General features: G+C 37.3%; 1 protein-coding gene across 1 annotated transcript in view; it reads left to right on the plus strand.

The window, feature by feature from the left end:
• The window catches only part of LOC144433626 (cation channel sperm-associated protein 4-like), an 82,027-nt gene that overhangs the window by 7,359 nt on the left and 55,537 nt on the right, over window positions 1-19,131 (plus strand). The window contains exons 2-3 of the mRNA XM_078121962.1: window positions 14,857-14,912; window positions 18,930-18,969. Of these exons, the coding sequence (XP_077978088.1) occupies window positions 14,857-14,912; window positions 18,930-18,969 (96 nt within the window). The remainder of the gene's footprint in view (window positions 1-14,856; window positions 14,913-18,929; window positions 18,970-19,131) is intronic.

Here is a 19,131-nt window from a genome sequence, read left to right on the forward strand (position 1 = left end):
TGTTTCCTCATAAACCTTGTGTGTTTTCCGAACAAAGGCTGTTGAAAGGAAAATATAAAAGCATTATAAAAATATTGAATTTCATTTGACAGAAATATATAAACCACTAGAACTAACCATGCACATCAATAATTGTATTTCAAAGCACATGATTTGTGCATGTGCGTGTGGCCTCGCTGTACTTCTTAAAGCACAGGATGGAAACAAAATAACCAGCAGACAACAAAAACAACAGGCTGGGATCAAAATTTAGATGTGAAAATTATTTGTTCAATTCAACAACTTGGAAATTTTGCTGGAATGTAAAAAAAAGAAGAAACAGGTTGTTTTTATAACTGTATAACTAGCATAACAGAAGTGGAAATAGAACAGTACACAGCAGTTATTCAGTAAAGGGACTGCAGCTGATGCTTACCAGGCACACTTCATGAAACCGCTTACACCTTGATTTTTTATACGTTGAACATAAATTTCCTTCATCCCCAAATCATTGATGTCAAAAAATAATTGTAAGAAACAAAAATTCCACTGCAGTTAATAATAACTTTAGGGTGATCTGAAATGCCAGGTTTTCTCTTCTTTCAGTAAAAAAATTTGATGGTATTAGTTAATTTGGAACTATCGTTGATTGAAAAAGACTTTCCATGTAAAATGCCATCATACATATATATATAACTCACCCACAACAGCAAACTTTATATCCACATCTATGCCCTTCTTGTCATTCTTGCCCTTTACATTCATGGTGATTAATTCCTCTTTACTGTAAAAAAAACTCTCATTAGGAACCGTGCACTTGCTGTGGCACTTTTCTTAACCTTTTTTTCAGCCGAGTCTTTGGCAGGTAAACATCAATTATGTCGGTCAACTGTTCATACTACAAAATAAAGAAAAAACAAACACAAAACACATTTATAACACAGTGTATAACTTAACAACAAGTATACAGGTTCATGGAGTTGTTCAGCTATATGTTATGCATTTTATCACATGATCTGGACACAATTATGACAAATATATGTACAAATTCAATAGAAAAGTGACATGAACTTTTACAATTATTGGCTCAAATCAGCAGTACAACACTTAGACAGTAACTAATTCAATCAGGGGACAATGAATAACTACCCTTTCAATATTAACCATACAAATTACTAAATGACGGCTTGCAAAGTTTATGGATGAGATCGACCCCTGATTGACATGTACAATGTATGGTTAACACTTTACTGTGGTTGTCTAATTGAAAAACTATATTTCGGTTTCAAAAAAAGTACAGTTTTAACATGTTGACAGTTTCAAAGCCAAACCATCACTGAAAAGTTTAACTTGTCACTACACCACCTATAGATAATATTGACCACTAATTTACAGATACAATGTCTATTTATAAGTCACTGAGTAATTATTACAGAAAATATATGTGGTTACTTTATGGAAAAAAAGTTGCAGCTATTTTAGCTTTAAGTATGGCAATAGCCTGCCTTCCACAGCATCAAGCTATTGAAAACACAAATTTTCTATTAAAAAAAAGAAAAAAAGTACAATTGATTTGACAAAGATAGTTCAGAAGGTGGAGTTGTTCAAATTTACATTGTAAGTCATACTTACAGCCTTTCTCCTCAACAACACTTTCATAATATTGTCTATCATGTGGCCAGATGGCTTTTATGATATTTCCATTTTTTCTTACTTCATCACTCTTCACGATTAGGTAAGCTCTATCCTCCACAAATTGAACCAGCTGAAATTCTTAACAGAGAAATGTACATTTGTAAATACTTGTGATCAGTTTCTAAAGGCATCTTTTGGCGGGGCATCATAACCAGTCTATCAACAGATATCTTAATTCCTATTGGAGGAGTGCATGTTTTTTATTACATAACATTTGTTGCTTCTTGACATTTGAGTTTTTCTACTATTTTCCCCTACATTATCTTGCTGAAAATAGTTGTATGTCAGTCAAAGTGGTATTTCGAGTATGACGATCAAACATATATAGACTCTATGCTTGCAAAAAACGATTAGTGAGTCTTATTGTAAAATATGCCTTTTGATTGCATTTAGTTTCCTTAAATTTAATCCCGCGAATAATACATGCAATGATGCATACCTACATCGTTGTCTAGTCTAACTCACTCTACGTCAAAATTAACGAAGTTTCTGAAAGTAACCAATTGTTGAAAGGGTAAGAATATACGTACCTTGATCACCAAACAGTGTCTTGGGCGTCCTTGAGCGTTTTGGGGGCATTTTGTCTCTTGAGTACTTGATAAAATCGAAATGTTTCGTCTATGTCTTGAGCAATATGGCCGTTGAAATTATTTTAGGCGCGTAACTCATAACCTTTGTCCCCTTATTAAAGAAAGTGATCAAATTCTTTGACAGTGCGTAGATTTTCAACATTACATTTTGAACAGAAAGGGTTGAAAGCAAGTAATAAACAAAAATTATTTTAAAAATTACCTTTCCAATGAGAAAATTGCAAAAAGCTACCACCACTTCCGCCCCTTTCCCAGCAAACCCTGTGGTGTTTGTACCGGCATATTGACCTTCGATTTGATACACACGCATAATGGCATCGGAAAGTGACAGCAGAGTTTCTGACATAAATACGCACAGCCGACCAAAGAGAAAATGGGGTTCGTATATGAGTTACCCTAATGACCTTATGTCCTAGTGAAATTCTGTGTTTCGATTCATGTATATGTCAGATACCTGTGTATGTTGCCTTGGTGGATAAATTTAAAGCCAGGCATGACCTTAAGGAGTCTATTGTAGAAGATAGTGTGACCACAGCAACCTTAAATCATGTAATTCCAGTTGATAGAGAATATACAGAGTTGATGTGTATTAATATAGATAGTATCCTACAGTGTTGTTTTTATGTAGACTGTAACAGATCTGAATGTAATTTTGTATGCTTATTCCCAAATTATATTGGATTAAAAATGACATCTAACATGTGGATTATTGCCAACAATATTGTGATAGCAAATTTAAGTTCAAGTATTGTTGACATTACAGTGCAACCCAAATTTTAATAAAAGTCATGAATAAAGAAGTGGTGTGTTTGAGTGTGTAAATCTTGGATGAAAGTCCAAAAGTGGTGCTTTTCGGGTGTGTAAATAAGACCAAAATTTTTTAAAGTCCAAAAGTGGTGGGATTGAGGTGTGTAAATGTAATCTAAAAATTTTCTATGTCCAATATTGGTGGGTTTGAGGTGTGTAAATGTAATCTAAAAATGTTCCATGTTCAAAATTGGTGGGTTTGGGATGTGTTCGATGTACAGGAGGTGGGTTTGTGGTGCACCTCAAACACACTAGACCATCCGGGTGTGTTTGAGGTGCACCCGAAACCTACCTCTTTTTCTGAAGCGGGTGTGTAACAGGTGGGTAGTAAGTGGGTTTTATAGGTTCTGGTGTGTTGCGGGTGCACCCGGGGTGCATTATTTTTGGTAAGGGATTGTGTATCCAACGACCAATTTTTCCTGTGATACCATGTGCTTGTATCTTAGCATCCAGTCTTACATGGGGTACTTTGTCAAAGGCCTTGCTGAAGTCTAAATATGCAATATCTACCGGATTTCCTTCATCAATATACTTTGTTACATAATCGAAAAACACCAGTAAATTTGTCACACAAGATAGACCTGTGGAGTCATGATGGGTGAATGGCTAGCGTGACCGGCTTGGAATCTACAGGTTGCAGGTTCGAGCCCCGTCGCTGCCTGCTGTTTGTTTCTGAGTGGCTAAAGTCCTTGGGCAAGATTTGAACCATGACTGTGCCTCAGTCAACCCAGCTGTATAACTGGGGACCTGGTAGGATGTAGGTTGCAATGTGAAGGCTTTAATCCTATGCACTTAAATGGCTGCAATGGATTGTATGCTCCCCAGGGAGTTGAGGAAGACTAAAGGGCCGTTGTGCCATTCTGATCCGAGCCAGGGGTAATAATTGTAAAGCGCTTTGAGCACGGAGTGGGAAAGCGCTATATAAGAAACCAACATTATTATTATTATTACCTGCCGTAAATCCATGTTGACTGTCCTTGATAAGCGAATAGTTCTCTAAATGTTTGACTATGGTATTTCTACATTGAAAATAACAGTGTCGTGTGGAATAGTTGTAGAATATATATTATGACAGTTGGACCCTGAATACACAACACTTTGAAAAACAGACAGACTAAAAATGAAGAATGTACATCTGCCCTATACATTTGAATGCTGATCTAGGTACTGAGAAAATGGTACTGTGAGTGACTGTAACATATAGTGCTTTGGTTCGGGATGACCCAGATGCTCATAGATATGTGACTTCACGACATAATCATAGAAGTGAGGCCTGTTATCGAGAGAATACGAAGAGTATTTCACTGGCACTGCGGTCAGAATTTATAGCAGAAGGTCTGTGGAGAAATGGGGGGGGGGGAGCAAAAAATTGGAGGTTTCAAGGGGGAGAGACATGGAAATTCTTATTGTCTGAAAGGGGAGGGGCACTAAATATTTAGCTCATGATTTGAAACAAAGTACACCTCAGGGGTGGCCGTTTACCGAGTACATTTGAACATTTCTTGCAGCTTTGCCACAATGAATTCGAAAGCCTACAGTCAGTGATAAGACAGGTGACTACCATATGAAATAATGTGTTTGTGTATGCCTTAATCTCTTCTGTCTGTCTGTCTGTCTGTCTGTGTCTTTCTCTGTCTGTCTGTCTGTGTCTTTCTCTGTCTGTCTGTCTGTGTCTTTCTCTGTCTGTCTGTCTGTCTGTCTGTCTGTCTGTCTGTCTGTGTCTTTCTCTGTCTGTCTGTGACTGACTGACTGTGTCTGCCTGTCTCTATCTGTGTCTTGTCTCTGTGTCTCTGTGTCTCTCTCTGTGTCTCTGTCTGTCTGTCTGTCTGTCTGTCTGTCTGTCTCTCTCTGTTTTATGTCAGTAAATGACCTCCTTATCCTTATCCTTAATAGCCTTATCTTTATCCTTAATATCCTTATTATAAAAAACGCACACCATGAGAGGGGAACCCCTCCCATACCCTCCCCACAAGCTATCATGGGTGATGCTGTTTCTGCCCAAATCAAAATTGAAAGAGAAAACCCTGCTGGCTAAGTATTTCAAAGTGTAGGTTACAGCCCAATGTAAGACATTTTGTTGCATCTATTTGGGTAAAGAAATCTCTTATATTGACGGACACTTAAGTCGATTGTCACTTTTATTTTAATGCTGTGTACCATATAGTTGTAGGGAAGTGGGGGGTGGGGGGGTTATAATTATACATATTAAAATGTGTTGGGGGCTACAAAAATTATTAGGTTTTTTCAGGGGGGGGGGGGGTGCTATGAAATTTTTTTGACCAAAATATTTTCTACCCCCCCCCTCTCCCGGTAGTAAATTCTGACCGTAGCCTTATGTGATGAATAGCCATGACATTACCCAACCCAATGATTCATAGGATGCTTTAAAGTTCCACAAAGATCTTGTAAACATTTGCCATTTGAGATGAGGGACATACATGTGGGTATAATAAATAACAGTTGATGGCACAGGTTCCTGCAACATGACAATCAGGCAAACATATTACATTCACTGATAACTTACACTCAAAGTTGTTATACATGATCAACTTTATTTCTGGAGTATGATCTGCTCATCAGTATATGAACAGAAGGATGACTGAATGTCTGAATAAATGAATGTATTTATGAATGACTGAATAAATGAATGAATGAATGAGTGAGTGAATGTATATGTATGTATGTATGTATGTATGACAGGGCTCAAAATTAGTGGTATTCTCGTGTCAATTGACTACCAGTTTTTCCAAAATGACTACCAAGTTCGAAAACTGGTAGTCACCCTTTACTACCACGAAAATCCTGCCGAATGCGAAGGCCTGCTAACAGGCCAGACAAGTTGACAATGTAGCGTCTAAAGCTATGTGTGTGTTCGATATCGCTTACTTTGTAGCGAGTAACGATGGCCTGGTAAAATAAACAAAATATGTGTAGCTTATATGTGATATTACAAAGCGATAGCATCTAGTCAAAACGCAACACTTTATTTGATTTCATGACTGTTTCATTGTCCTTTCCATGTCACTGTTGCAATCGACATTATATAAAACTTAGGAAAATATATATACGGAATAAAGTCATTCTCCCGCCACTAATTGCGAGGGTAATAGTCATTCAATAGTATTGTAGTTACCACAGTTTACTGGAAGGACGAGTATTTTGAGTCATTTCCGTCGTTTATCGAAGCCCTTAGCAGAGGAGACATCGAGGGACACGAGTCAAGGGGGAACAATGGCTGAAAATGATGCTACTGCCACTTCAGTGGACTCAGATAATGTGGCGAAAAAACACAGAACAGTTGATAACAGCAATGGTGGAAATGCCTCGAAAAAGACTAAAGTTATCAGGAAATTCAACAAATCGTGGGTTAATGGAAGGGAAACCTGGTTGAAATTTGATGACAACAAAAATGCTATGTTATGTACCATTTGTCCACGTAGTGAATCGTCTGCTTTTACTAGTGACCAAGGTTGTATGAACTTTCGCGTTGAAACATTACGCAAACACGAACTAAGTCAGAGTCATAAACGAAAGAAGTGCTATAAATTAAACCCACAACCAATAATATCACATATCGTCAACATGGATCAAAAGTGGTTACAGCGGCTTGATATTTTGTTCAGAACCGCATACTATAATTGTGAAAAACGAAAAACCTTTCAGTGATTTCGCCAAACTCCTGACGCTCCAGGAGTGCAACAATGTCAAAGTCGGTGATATATATATCGAAACGACAAACAGGCAGTTGTCTTCATTAACTTCATCGCACAAATATTATGCAAAAATCTAAAAAAATCGAGAGTAATTTGTATTCTGTTTTGAATGATTCATCCACCGATCGCTCTGTTGTCGAGGAAGAAATCGTGTATGTTCGAATATTGGAAGGCTGTAGACCAAGAACCGTGGAAGAGCAGAGGCAATTATTAATGCCATAGACCGAGCTTTCCAAAGCAGGTTGGAAATGACAGAAGGAGATTAGAAAAACAATTTGGTTGGTATGGCCACTGATGGTGCCGCCGTCATGGTCAGGTGTCACTACGCGAATACACATAGATGTACCTCATTTAGATAGTAATAGTATACACTGCACTGCGCACAGACTAGAACTTTGCTTAAAATCTGCATTGAAAGCACTGCCATGTTGCGCGAGGATTGAGGACTTTCTGGTTCACATTTTCAAGTTTTATAATAATTCGCCTCGTAATTATGCAGCTTTAAAACAATTTGCATTAGCCGTAGGAGTAACTATCATCAAACCTAGTAATGTGTTAGGTACATGTTGGATAGAGCACCACAGACGCGGAATTGATGCTATTATAAGGGACTGGCTACCGCTTGTAACTCATATGCAAGATATCGTAACGCCTGGCAGTGACCATACCAACGATTCCAAGTGTAAGGCAAGAAACTGACCGACTTCGCTTTTGTCAAGTCTTTGTATATACTGCTTGATGTTTACAGAGTACTCTCTCGACTGTCTCTCTTGTTCCAGAAAAATGACACGTCTCTCGAAAGTGTCCAGTATTACAACAAGCAATTGACAGCCTTCGATTGATAGCTGAAAATCCTTGGCCATCCGAAACTGCATATAATGAAATACTAGTTGCGAATGGAGCCGAAGCTATGATTTTTCATGGCGAGATTCCATTGAACATAAACAACAGACGTGGTAATCAGAACGCCGATCCCATAGAATCGAAAGTCAGACTTGTGAATGGGTGCACTGAACAGATAAACATGCGTTTCCGCTCGTTCCACGAAGATCCCATCCTTGTCGCAACTAAAGTACTCGACCCAACTAATTGGCCCAGAGACCATGAACAGTTACGAAATTACGAAGATGACTGCATAAATACTCTAGTCGCCCATTTTCAAGACCTTCTTTGCCAGCAAGATAACTACAACGAAGACGAAGTAATCATTGAGTGGACGGGCCTGAAAAACGTTGTTACCGGAATTTTGGCTGTTAATCCGGACTTGAATTTCTTTGGCAACACATTCTCCTACAAAATCAACCTGAATTTCGTAATATAATGTCAGTCGTAAAGGTTGTACTACTAATTCCCATTCACACGAGTGAATGCGAGAGAGGCTTTTCAATCATGGGGCGCATAAAATACAGAAACATTGTCGGATTTGATCAGAATTTCGCTGGATGGACCACAACTTGAAAGATTTGACCCAAGACCTGCCATTAAACGCTGGTTTCATTGTGCCCAATGTAGGCGTTGACCTGATATTTTACCATACGGTCAGCGAGGCGAACAAAACAGTAGTGACGATGATGCATGAACTTGAATAGGGAGATGCACACACGATGATGACATGGTTAAGTTTCTCAAATGAAGAAATTAGTTTAAACTTTACCAGCAACTAGTTTTGTGGAATAATTTTAAGTGTTACCGCTGTTTACATTTGTCTAGGACAACAACATGCGTCAGATCGACGTTATTGACCTCAGCGTCCTGTGAAAAGTTTATTTGTTTTTATTGAAATTTCCAAAGTGAGTACGCTGGCCTACATTGCCTGTCAACAGAGTCTCAGACTGTAACTTTGTCTGGCTTACATGCCAGCCCACGTGATGAATTTGGTTATGCATGTCTGTCATTCTAATTAGATACCATCAATCATTCATGAGATACAGTGTTGCAACCCAAACGTAGTTAGCTAGTGAGTGACATTTGAAGTTACAACTGTGAATCAATCTGGACGTCTTGTGGATATGGGTAGAAACTATGAAACAGTCAATCAATCAATCAATCAGTCAGTCAGTCAGTAAATGAATAAAATTATCAGGATCAATGAATTTTAACATACCTAACAAAAGTAACATATTTTAAATTTTATTTCTGTAAATCGCTCAGTAACTCTGTGTGTGTGTCACTGAATGGATTTAAAAGTATGAGTTAATGCCAATAAATGATGACTCAGAGACAAGATGTGCCGTTAAAGAAGGGGGGACGAGCTCCACGTGCAGGTGTCGTAGCAAACAGCCATGTCGTGAAGCCACTCGCCTGTCCTGTTTGAGTGACGGCACGTCATGGAAGGCGTGGTACCCGAGTGTTGCCAGCCACCAGCGGGTGCATGTACTGTGAACAGGGCGGAGCATTGGGTGTGCGAGTCTCGCACTGCCATGGTCTGTGCCCCACATGCCTGATGGTTACAGCCAGCGAGCCCTGTGGCGGCAGCCACCCAAATTACTTTGTTATGGTTGGTGTGGTGTTGGCTGGCATGCCCTTTGGTTTTTTGGTAAATGTGGTATGACAGTTGGGGCATGCATAGATCTTCTATAGTTGCACACCTGAAAGAGACTTTATGCAATGTAGTTAATTATAGTAATCAGGGTGCCAATCGTGCAACGTTAGATAATGGTCTACTCGTTAACTTGGTGTCCTTAGGAGTGATTGTCTAAGTCACGTTGCTTAGCGAAGTCCCATGTGTCACGTGTTTGATTTCCGGGGTTATGACATGTTCTCTTGTTGTACGCGTGATGCGGTAGAACTCCTGTCATGGGTACATTGCTCAGCTAGCAGGCTTCAGTGTCACAATGAGACATTATTCTCTATAATGGCATGACTGCCTGTTGGTGCCTGGCACCCTATTTTGCACATGACTGACCGTATATTTTGAAGGTGGAGAACTAGTGGTTCCTCACTGGCAAGTAATAACTGAAATATAAACGTTCCCTATCTGGGTTGTTCACATGCAAATGGTACATATTTGAATGATCCTGAGTGACACTCAATCAAAACAGCTGTCTGCAGGAGAATTTGTCACATTCTGAAAACCTTTTACATTCTATGATACCAACTGATCATTGATTTGCCACTAATTAGTGAATCAAGTTTTTTGGGTAGGCAAGATGGTGACGTGTGTGTTTGGTGTTGTTTGTGCTCTTCTTCTTATTTCGATATTAGCTAATTTTGGAAACCACAACCTCGTGAAAGTTTGTGTACCCAGTGAGTATGACCCACCCACCTTGGAAGACTTGTACATTAAGAAGAATGTTGCAAACACAAGCTTGTCTCCTCACTAATTTCTGTAAGGTTTTTCAATTAAGAAATCAGAATTTTGCCGGGTGTGGTCCAGACCAGCCTCCGAGGCGGGAGACAATGAGAGCGGGTACGGGTCCTGTGGATGGACTGATTGGCTATGAGCAGTGGACAATGGTGTCGTGCCTGGGATGGTACGTAAGGCTGTGTGGACCCTGAGAGCGGGTACGGGTCCTGTGGATGGACTGATTGGCTATGAGCAGTGGACAATGGTGTCGTGCCTGGGATGGTACGTAAGGCTGTGTGGACCCTCTAGCCTCTCTTGTATGAAGGCATCCAGTCGGTCCTGGCTGCTGAAGGTGATGCTCATGACATTACTCGTTGCCGTGGATGGATCATCGGCCTGACGGTCGTTAGAAGTACTAGTTGAGCCAGAATTGTAGCGTGCGGGAGTCTTACGAGCTCTCTTTGGTCGGCTGCTAGCGTTGTGAGGCATCGCATGTTATAGTATTTATAGAACCAGTATACAATAGGACAGCTGGGATGAGTTGAGTGGTAGGCCGAGTTCTCTGGCAAATAAAATTTTTTGCTAGAGTGATGGTGCTTGTGTTCACGGTGCGAACGTTGGCAGTGAAAGGCTGAGTGAGGATGTGAATTGGTAATTATATATATTAATGTAATAGGAGAATAGTGTTTGGTTTCGGATTGCAGCCCGTGCAGTTGGTGGGAGTCATCCCCCTGGCATTAACCGCGAATATATGACTATGCTATAATCCCAACATATATTTTTTTATCTGTGTGTTATACCTAAATGTGTGTCAGTTTGAGGTTTCCAAGTGGACATTGCAAAATAAGAGCTTGGTACACACAATAATCATTTCTATGATACTCACCTAGTGTTTGGAGCACAGGTCAAGTGTTTGCATAATATGAATGTCACTAATTGCAAGAAGGAAACTCAAGTGTTACCAGAACGTTTATTACTTAATGTTTTATGCATAAATTAATTAATGCTGAAAAAAAATGACTACCAAATCTTCCCTGTTGACTACCATTTTAAAAAGTGGTAGCCAAAGTGACTACCAACTAAAAAAGTTAATTTTGAGCCCTGGACTATGTATGTGTGACTGTATGTATGTATGTATGTATGTATGTATGTATGTATGTATGTATGTATGTATGTATGTATGTATGTATGAATGAATGAATGAAAGCAAATGTATAAATGAATGAATGAATGAATGTGAATGAATGCATAAATGCATGAATGGATAAATGAATGAATAGATGAACAAAACCAATGGTGCAATGGCAATGTTTATTTCTTACAATATTTTGTTCCTAATTTGTGATCATCATTATCTTCTAATTATCAACCAAACGTACGTTATATATTGTTTTATTTCAAAATACATAAATTAGCCATGTTTGTAAGAATAATGGTAATACTAGTCAGTGCTTTATTACAAGTACTTGCAATTTCCCTTCATTCCTGTAAAATTTATTTATTTATAGGAAACCGGAGTACCCGGGGAAAACCTGTGTAGTATGGTACAGTCAAACTGAACGACACTCTTCTTACTTACAGTGTGGTCAATAGTTGATTTTCCGGTTCCAATATGAGGACGTCGCTTATGTTGTTAGATTTAAGGAAATAGTGCCTGTGATTAAAGTTGGTGATTAGATCATGTCTTCTAAAACCAAATTCTAACTAGACGAGAGCAACGTGTGATTGAATCCAAATATCAGCAAAGAATTTCATGGTTTTCACACACATACACACACACACACACACACACACACACACACACACACACACACACACATACATACTCACACAAAAACACATATACAATGGAACCATTTTAATGTTGTAATCTTTGAGTAAAAAGCGACAATAAGAATTGACCAAGAATCCCTGTTATCTTTGTGAAATACACCACCAATTTAATGGGAATGCATTTAGGTATGTATGGATGAAGAAATATTAAGCATACAATGATTCCATGAGTGAAATACAAATTATGTGTCAAAATGTTCATTTTTGGTCAAAAACTTATATCTCAAAAAGTACTTGGTCAGTGAGTCTGAAACTTGTTGAGATGTTTCTGAAAGTGTTATTCTGCAGATTTTCTTCAAAACATTTTGACACAACTGGCCCTAGCAACCATATGGCAGTAATTTTTTGGTCAAATGACAACATCTGGTAGGCAAGTGAGTAAACATTAAAAAAATGTATGCAAATACACTAGCAACCATGACCACACCCATAGCAACAGCCAAACAGTCGTGTATTTCACAAAGATAACAAATCGAGTACTAGACAATTGAATAAACATTCAAAAAATGTATGTAAATGTGCCTAGCAACAAGACCACGCCCATAGCAACAGCCAAATAATCATGTTTAACAGGAATAGAAAGACAAATGAATAAACAAATGATCACATATATTGCGAAGATAGCAATGGGGATTAATAGAGAATTGAATAAACATTCAAAAAATGTATGTAAATATACCTAGCAACAAGACCACTCCCATAGCAACAGCCAAATAATCACTTATTGCAAAGATAATATCACGAATTCATACACAAGTGAACAAAAACATACAAAAATGTATGCAAAATATATCTAACAACATGACCACACCCATAGCAACAGCCAAACAGTCGTGTATTTCACAAAGATAACAAATCGAGTACTAGACAATTGAATAAACATTCAAAAAATGTATGTAAATGTGCCTAGCAACAAGACCACGCCCATAGCAACAGCCAAATAATCATGTTTAACAGGAATAGAAAGACAAATGAATAAACAAATGATCACATATATTGCGAAGATAGCAATGGGGATTAATAGAGAATTGAATAAACATTCAAAAAATGTATGTAAATATACCTAGCAACAAGACCACGCCCATAGCAACAGCCAAATAATCACTTATTGCAAAGATAATATCACGAATTCATACACAAGTGAACAAAAACATACAAAAATGTATGCAAAATATATCTAACAACATGACCACTCCCATAGCAACAGCCAAATGATAGCATATATCGTAAATATAGCAACATGGTTGGATAGGCAACTGGATAGTCATTCAGCAAATGAACACCTATTGTTAGCATTGTGCTACAGCGCCATTTGTGGTATTTTTTAATCTTGTCGATAAGAAAAGGAGGTTGTAAGGTGACAAATAATGTTTCTGCAATCAGAGTACAAGATTTTAATTGACTTAAATTCATATTTCGGCTTGACATTTAAATACTTTTTACACAAATTTAGAGTTTTTTCACAAACACTTGGTGTACTGCTCTGAGGATTAATAGTTTGCAATGGGATGTTTTAAGTCTTGTTACATAACTTTAGAAATATCGGTTCTAATGTTTCAAACGTTGCACCAACAATTAAACCTTTTATACTGCAACTTAAATGGTATCACTCGAAAATAAAGTTTGGGCCTCAAGAATGAACATTTTCGTTTTGCAAATTAATTTTCTACTGTAAAAAGAAAGTTTTTGTCACAGAAATTGTAGTTTTTTCATTTTTGCTTTGATATTTTTATTTTGACCCAAAAAATTAATGTCTTGTCATATGAAAGAAAAGTTTCATCCTTGTATTAAATATTTGCTCTCAAAAATCAATTATTTATTCCACAAAATATTTAGTTTTCCTCTGTCTCCTGTGGGCCACTGTACTGAAGCAATAAGTAAGCACCAGTTTTGTCGACGGGAACAAGTTCATGAAATCATGGCGGTCAAAGTTGTACGAAGCCATACACGTTGAAGTGCGCTAACACTGTAACAGATGGCGAGTATTCTTGGACGGCAAAATACTGCAATCAGATCCAAAATAATTTTTATTTGGTCTGGTTTATTGCATTTAGATTTGAATTTCTGGTGAATTGAACTAAATCATTTTGTTTCATGTGTTTTACTTCTCGTTTGGAATGAAAGTAACAATGGCAATGTATTGTTAGTGAGAATGCAAGCAGTGCCACGAGAAAACATGTTTTCTCAAAAATGTACATATGAAAGAATACAACCTTACCTGTTGCTAACTTGCTAACCGTCAAATATGCTTCTTTTGGACCTTTACCATGATGTTTGATTGTGGTGACATTATTTTGTGCCAACACCCATGGCTGTCACATGAAATCATTGTGGCAACTTAGCAAACATACACGTTAATGTAAAACGGTGTGTATTGCATGAGCGCATGTGCAGATGTGTTTTTTTATACGTATCATTCTTCCTTAAATAACATAATCTGGTAGGCAAGTGAGTAAACATTCAAAAAATGTTAGTAAATACCCCTAGCAACCATGACCACACCCATAGCAACAGGTGGTGTATTTCACAAAGATAACAATTCTTTGACAAGTCAACGGACATTCAAAAAATGACTGCAAATATATCTAGTAACATGACCAAACCCATATCAACAGCCAATTGATCGTTTATATTGCAAAGATAACAATAGGGTTGGACAGGCAACTGGATAATCATTCAGCAAATGAACACCTATACCTAGCATGGATCATGGGTAAATATTATTAAAAAGTGTACAGTTGTGCTACAATGTCATTGGCCCTATTCTTTACTAAAATGTTATTTGTCAGATATGCAACTTAATGTGTCATCAGAGAATCATACTATTTCATTGATAAAGAATATACACAAATAAGGTGTAATGTAAAGCAACGAAATGATATAAACGCAATTCCGATCCATTTCAGTTAAATTGATATTCATTTGACCATGCTCTGTATGTTCTTTTCTTCAGTTCAGCGATACTTTACGTCTGGCAAACCGTTTTAAGAAAGTCTCAATTCCAATCGAGTAAGTGTCAACTGATCTCTTTTTTTAATACGTTTTCATAGAATTCTTTTCTACAAGATTTCATGTTTGTCATAATATACCAGTAGTAAAGAATTTCAAAGTCTAGGAGTAGAGTTTAAAGTATGACCATCATGTCTGTTCTTAAAATTTTTGAAAGAGACTCTTGTACTTGTAAGTTGTAAGTTGAACGATGAGAGCACGTTAGTGTGTAGCGTAGTGTAAAATTATATGTATGTATCTATGGACAAATGCCCTCGAAGAAATGCTTAATTAAGGTAGGAATATGGCTCATGACTCAACCTAGAAAGGTCGTTCCCGAGTTGTTTTTTCAACTTTACACTATGCATTCTTTAAGTGCTGGTCGTGTTATACCATGCGTGTATGCCCTGCTGCCTAACAAACAACGTGAAACTTATCGACATCTTCTACAACAGCTCAACAATATCCATTTTTCCGGGGGGCGTTTGTCCTAGAACCGTATCTATGTATGTATGTATGTATGTACGTACGTACGTATGTACGTACGTACGTATGTATGTATGTATGTATGTACGTATGTACGTATATACGTATGTATGTATGTATGTATTTTATGTCAGTATGTATGTATGTATGTATATATATATATGTATGTATGTATGTATGTATGTATGTATGTATGTATGTACGTACGTACGTACGTACGTACGTACGTACGTACGTACGTATGTATGTATGTATGTATGTATGTAAGTATGTGTGTGTATGTATGTATGTATGTATGTATATGTATGTATGTAAGTATGTGTGTGTATGTATATGTATGAATGTATGTATATATGTATGTAAGTATGTATGTATGTATGTATGTATGTATATATGTATGTAAGTATGTATGTATGTATGTATGTATGTATGTATGTATGTATGTATGTATGTATGTATGTACAATCAGTATCAGTATCACAGTTCAATTACGTTGAAGAACCAATTTCTGACATATGATCAACGGAAGAGGAGGGCAAACAGTCCCTTAGTTCCACTGGATGGATGGGCAGAACTGATTAATAATAAACTATCAACATTTTTGCTTGTTATACTTTAACTGATACATAAGTTTAACTTCTATCTCCAGCATTAGGTGATTTCGCAAACCAAAATGAACTGTAGATGACTTCCAACCCCATGCCAAGATAAAAAGTTGTATGCTTCAAACAATTACATGATGGAATTGCTGTAGAGAAATATATTGTCAGCATAAGTGTTGTCAAAAACTACATTGAACATCTGAAAAGTCTGGAGAAAGTAAAAACACATCAGATCCAAACATTGGGAAGAGCAACAGAAAAAAAGAGAAAACAAGAATTATAATGACTATGTTGTTCTTGAGTGAAACTCTTGAAACTGAATGTAAAAGAGTTAGATAAATATCTAGATGAGCATAAATAACCAAAACAGAGAAAATCAAAAAGAAAAATTAGACCTAATATCCACTCACATAATAGGAACACCAGAATTTAGATCTAGAAAAATGACTGCAAATGAAATTAAAAGTAATGTCATGGACATGAATGAAACAGATAGTGACTGAGACTGAAAGTGACACTTCTGTAATGCATGATCTAGGCAGTGATGGGGACAATTGTGACACTGATAGCTCAGAAAATTCATGTACTGATGATAACACTGATTGTAATGAAATCAGTCTTGCCCCCCCCCCCCCCAGAAGTACAATCTGTACACTCCCTTATTAGTCCCCACCAGAGCCATTTCTTGGAGTTGCCTGGACCGTTTTTTTTTTCAAACTTGGTACAGGGGCAACATACAATGGCATACATATGCACGTCAATTTGTTTCATGATACAATCCAATATGGCCGCCTAGCAGCCATTTTGCTTGCAAATTTTCCCTGTCCAAAGCCATAACTGAGACATGCTTGAACAGAGCTCATTCAAAGTTGGTATTAGGACAGTGTTCTATGATATACATTGTGCATATCCATTTTCGTGGCATACATATGCACTTCAATTTGTTTCATGATACGATCCATTATGGCCGCCTAGCAGCCATTTTGTTTGCAAATTTTCCCTGTTCAAAGCCATAATACAGACATACTTGAACAGATCTCATTCAAAGTTGGTATAAGCACAGTGTTCTATGACATACATACATGTGCATATTCATTGTTGTCGTGATACGATCCAATGGCCACCTGACAGCCATTTTGTTTGTGAATTTTCCATATCCAAAGCCATAACTCAGACATGCTTGAACAGATCTCAATCAAAGTTGGTATGAGGACAATGTTCTATGACATACATGTGCATATTCATTGTTGTCGTGATACGATCCAATGGCCACCTGACAAGCCATTTTGTTTGTGAATTTTCCATGTCCAAATTTAAGCCATAACTCAGACATGCTTGAACAGATCTCTTTCAAAGTTGGTATTAGGACAGTGTTCTATGACATACATGTGCATATCCATTTGTTGTCATGATACGATCCAATATTGCCACCTAGCAGCCATTTTGTTTGTGAATTTTCCATGTCCAAAGCCATAACTCAGACATGCTTGAACAGATCTCATTCAAAGTTGGTATTAGGACAGTGTTCTATGACATACATGTGCATATCCATTTTTGCCGTGATACAATCCGATATGGCTACCTGGCAGTGATTTTGTTGGCGCAGTTTTCATGTCTAAAGCCATAACTCAGACATGCTTGAACAGGTCCTCCTCCCCGTACCCGACCCATCCTTTATTGTTGAATGGTTTGTTCCATCACATCATCTTGAAGAGTAGGCATGTCCCATGTCCAACGAGGAGACACAACATGAGTAGGCATGTTCCATGTCCAACGAGCAGATATGACATATCTAAGTCTATTTGATTTAGGTTCACAAGTATTGTTGCGTGATCAGAGTAGTGATATCAAGAAAATGACAACATAAACTGCCAGTTCCTTAAACCCAATCATAGCCGGACTATGTCATTCTCAATGACTTGTTTGAAATAATTTTAGCTTTCCTGACAAAACTAATCATTATTGTTATGCAAATAACATAAATAAATTATGCAAATGAGCCACCCTGCTATCAGAACAATAATAATAATAATAATAATAATAATAATAATAATAATAATAATAATAATAATAATAACAATAATAATAATAATGGGTTCTTATATAGCACTTTCCCACTCCGTGCTCAAAGTGCTTTACAATTATTACCCCTGGCTTGGATCAGAACGGCACAACGCCCCTTTAGTCTTCCTCAACTCCCTGGGGAGCATACAATCCATTGCAGCCATTTAAGCGCATAGGATTAAAGCCTTCACATTGCAACCTACATCTTACCAGGTCCCCAGTTATACAGCTGAGTTGACTGAGGCACAGTCGTGGTTCAAATCTTGCCCAAGGACTTTAGCCACTCAGAAACAAACAGCAGGCAGTGACAGGGCTCGAACCTGTAACCTGTAGATTCCAAGCCGGTCACGCTAACCTTTCACCCATCATGACAATCCTTTGATAACACTTGTATGTATGTATGTATGTATGTATGTATGTATATGTATGTATGTGTGTATGTATGTATTTATGTATGTATGTATGTATGTATGTATGCATGTGTATGTGTGTATGTGTGATGTAGTATAGTATAGGAAATTTTATTTGACATGAAATAATGTAAGAAATACATTATCTATACATACAAAAACAACAAGAACAAAAATACTAGATAAATATAAATATTGTAAATACAACACTAAACTACTGTATTGAATACAAAGATAATAATGAAATTACATAATTTTCCAAAGCTATTAGTGAGATAAAACCATCATTTGAGCTTATTATTTTTTTAAAGTATTCTTTTTTAGATAATTTGATTTTGTTATGTATGTTTGTGTGGGTTCACATTAGTTTAAGTATGAATGTGTATGTTCATTAAATATAAGTATGCAGAATTGCTTTTTGTGTTCGAAGGTCTCTCCAACAATCTGATCTGATTATATTCATTTTCCTTTAACAGAGAGGAGATAAAACGTCAGTTTGCCTTCGACCCAGCTGCGGTGAGTTTTCTCTGTGTGTACAACTATGACACACCAGAAGTGTCGTCTAAAAATTTGATATAATTGCAATCATCAATGTCTAATGCACCGCAGATATGACATCACGAGTATATGACAACTGCTCTTGCTTCTTCTTAAATTCTCTTTCCACATTTTAACACT

Source organism: Glandiceps talaboti, chromosome 4 (assembly GCF_964340395.1).
Source record: "Glandiceps talaboti chromosome 4, keGlaTala1.1, whole genome shotgun sequence".
Taxonomy (NCBI): domain Eukaryota; kingdom Metazoa; phylum Hemichordata; class Enteropneusta; family Spengelidae; genus Glandiceps; species Glandiceps talaboti.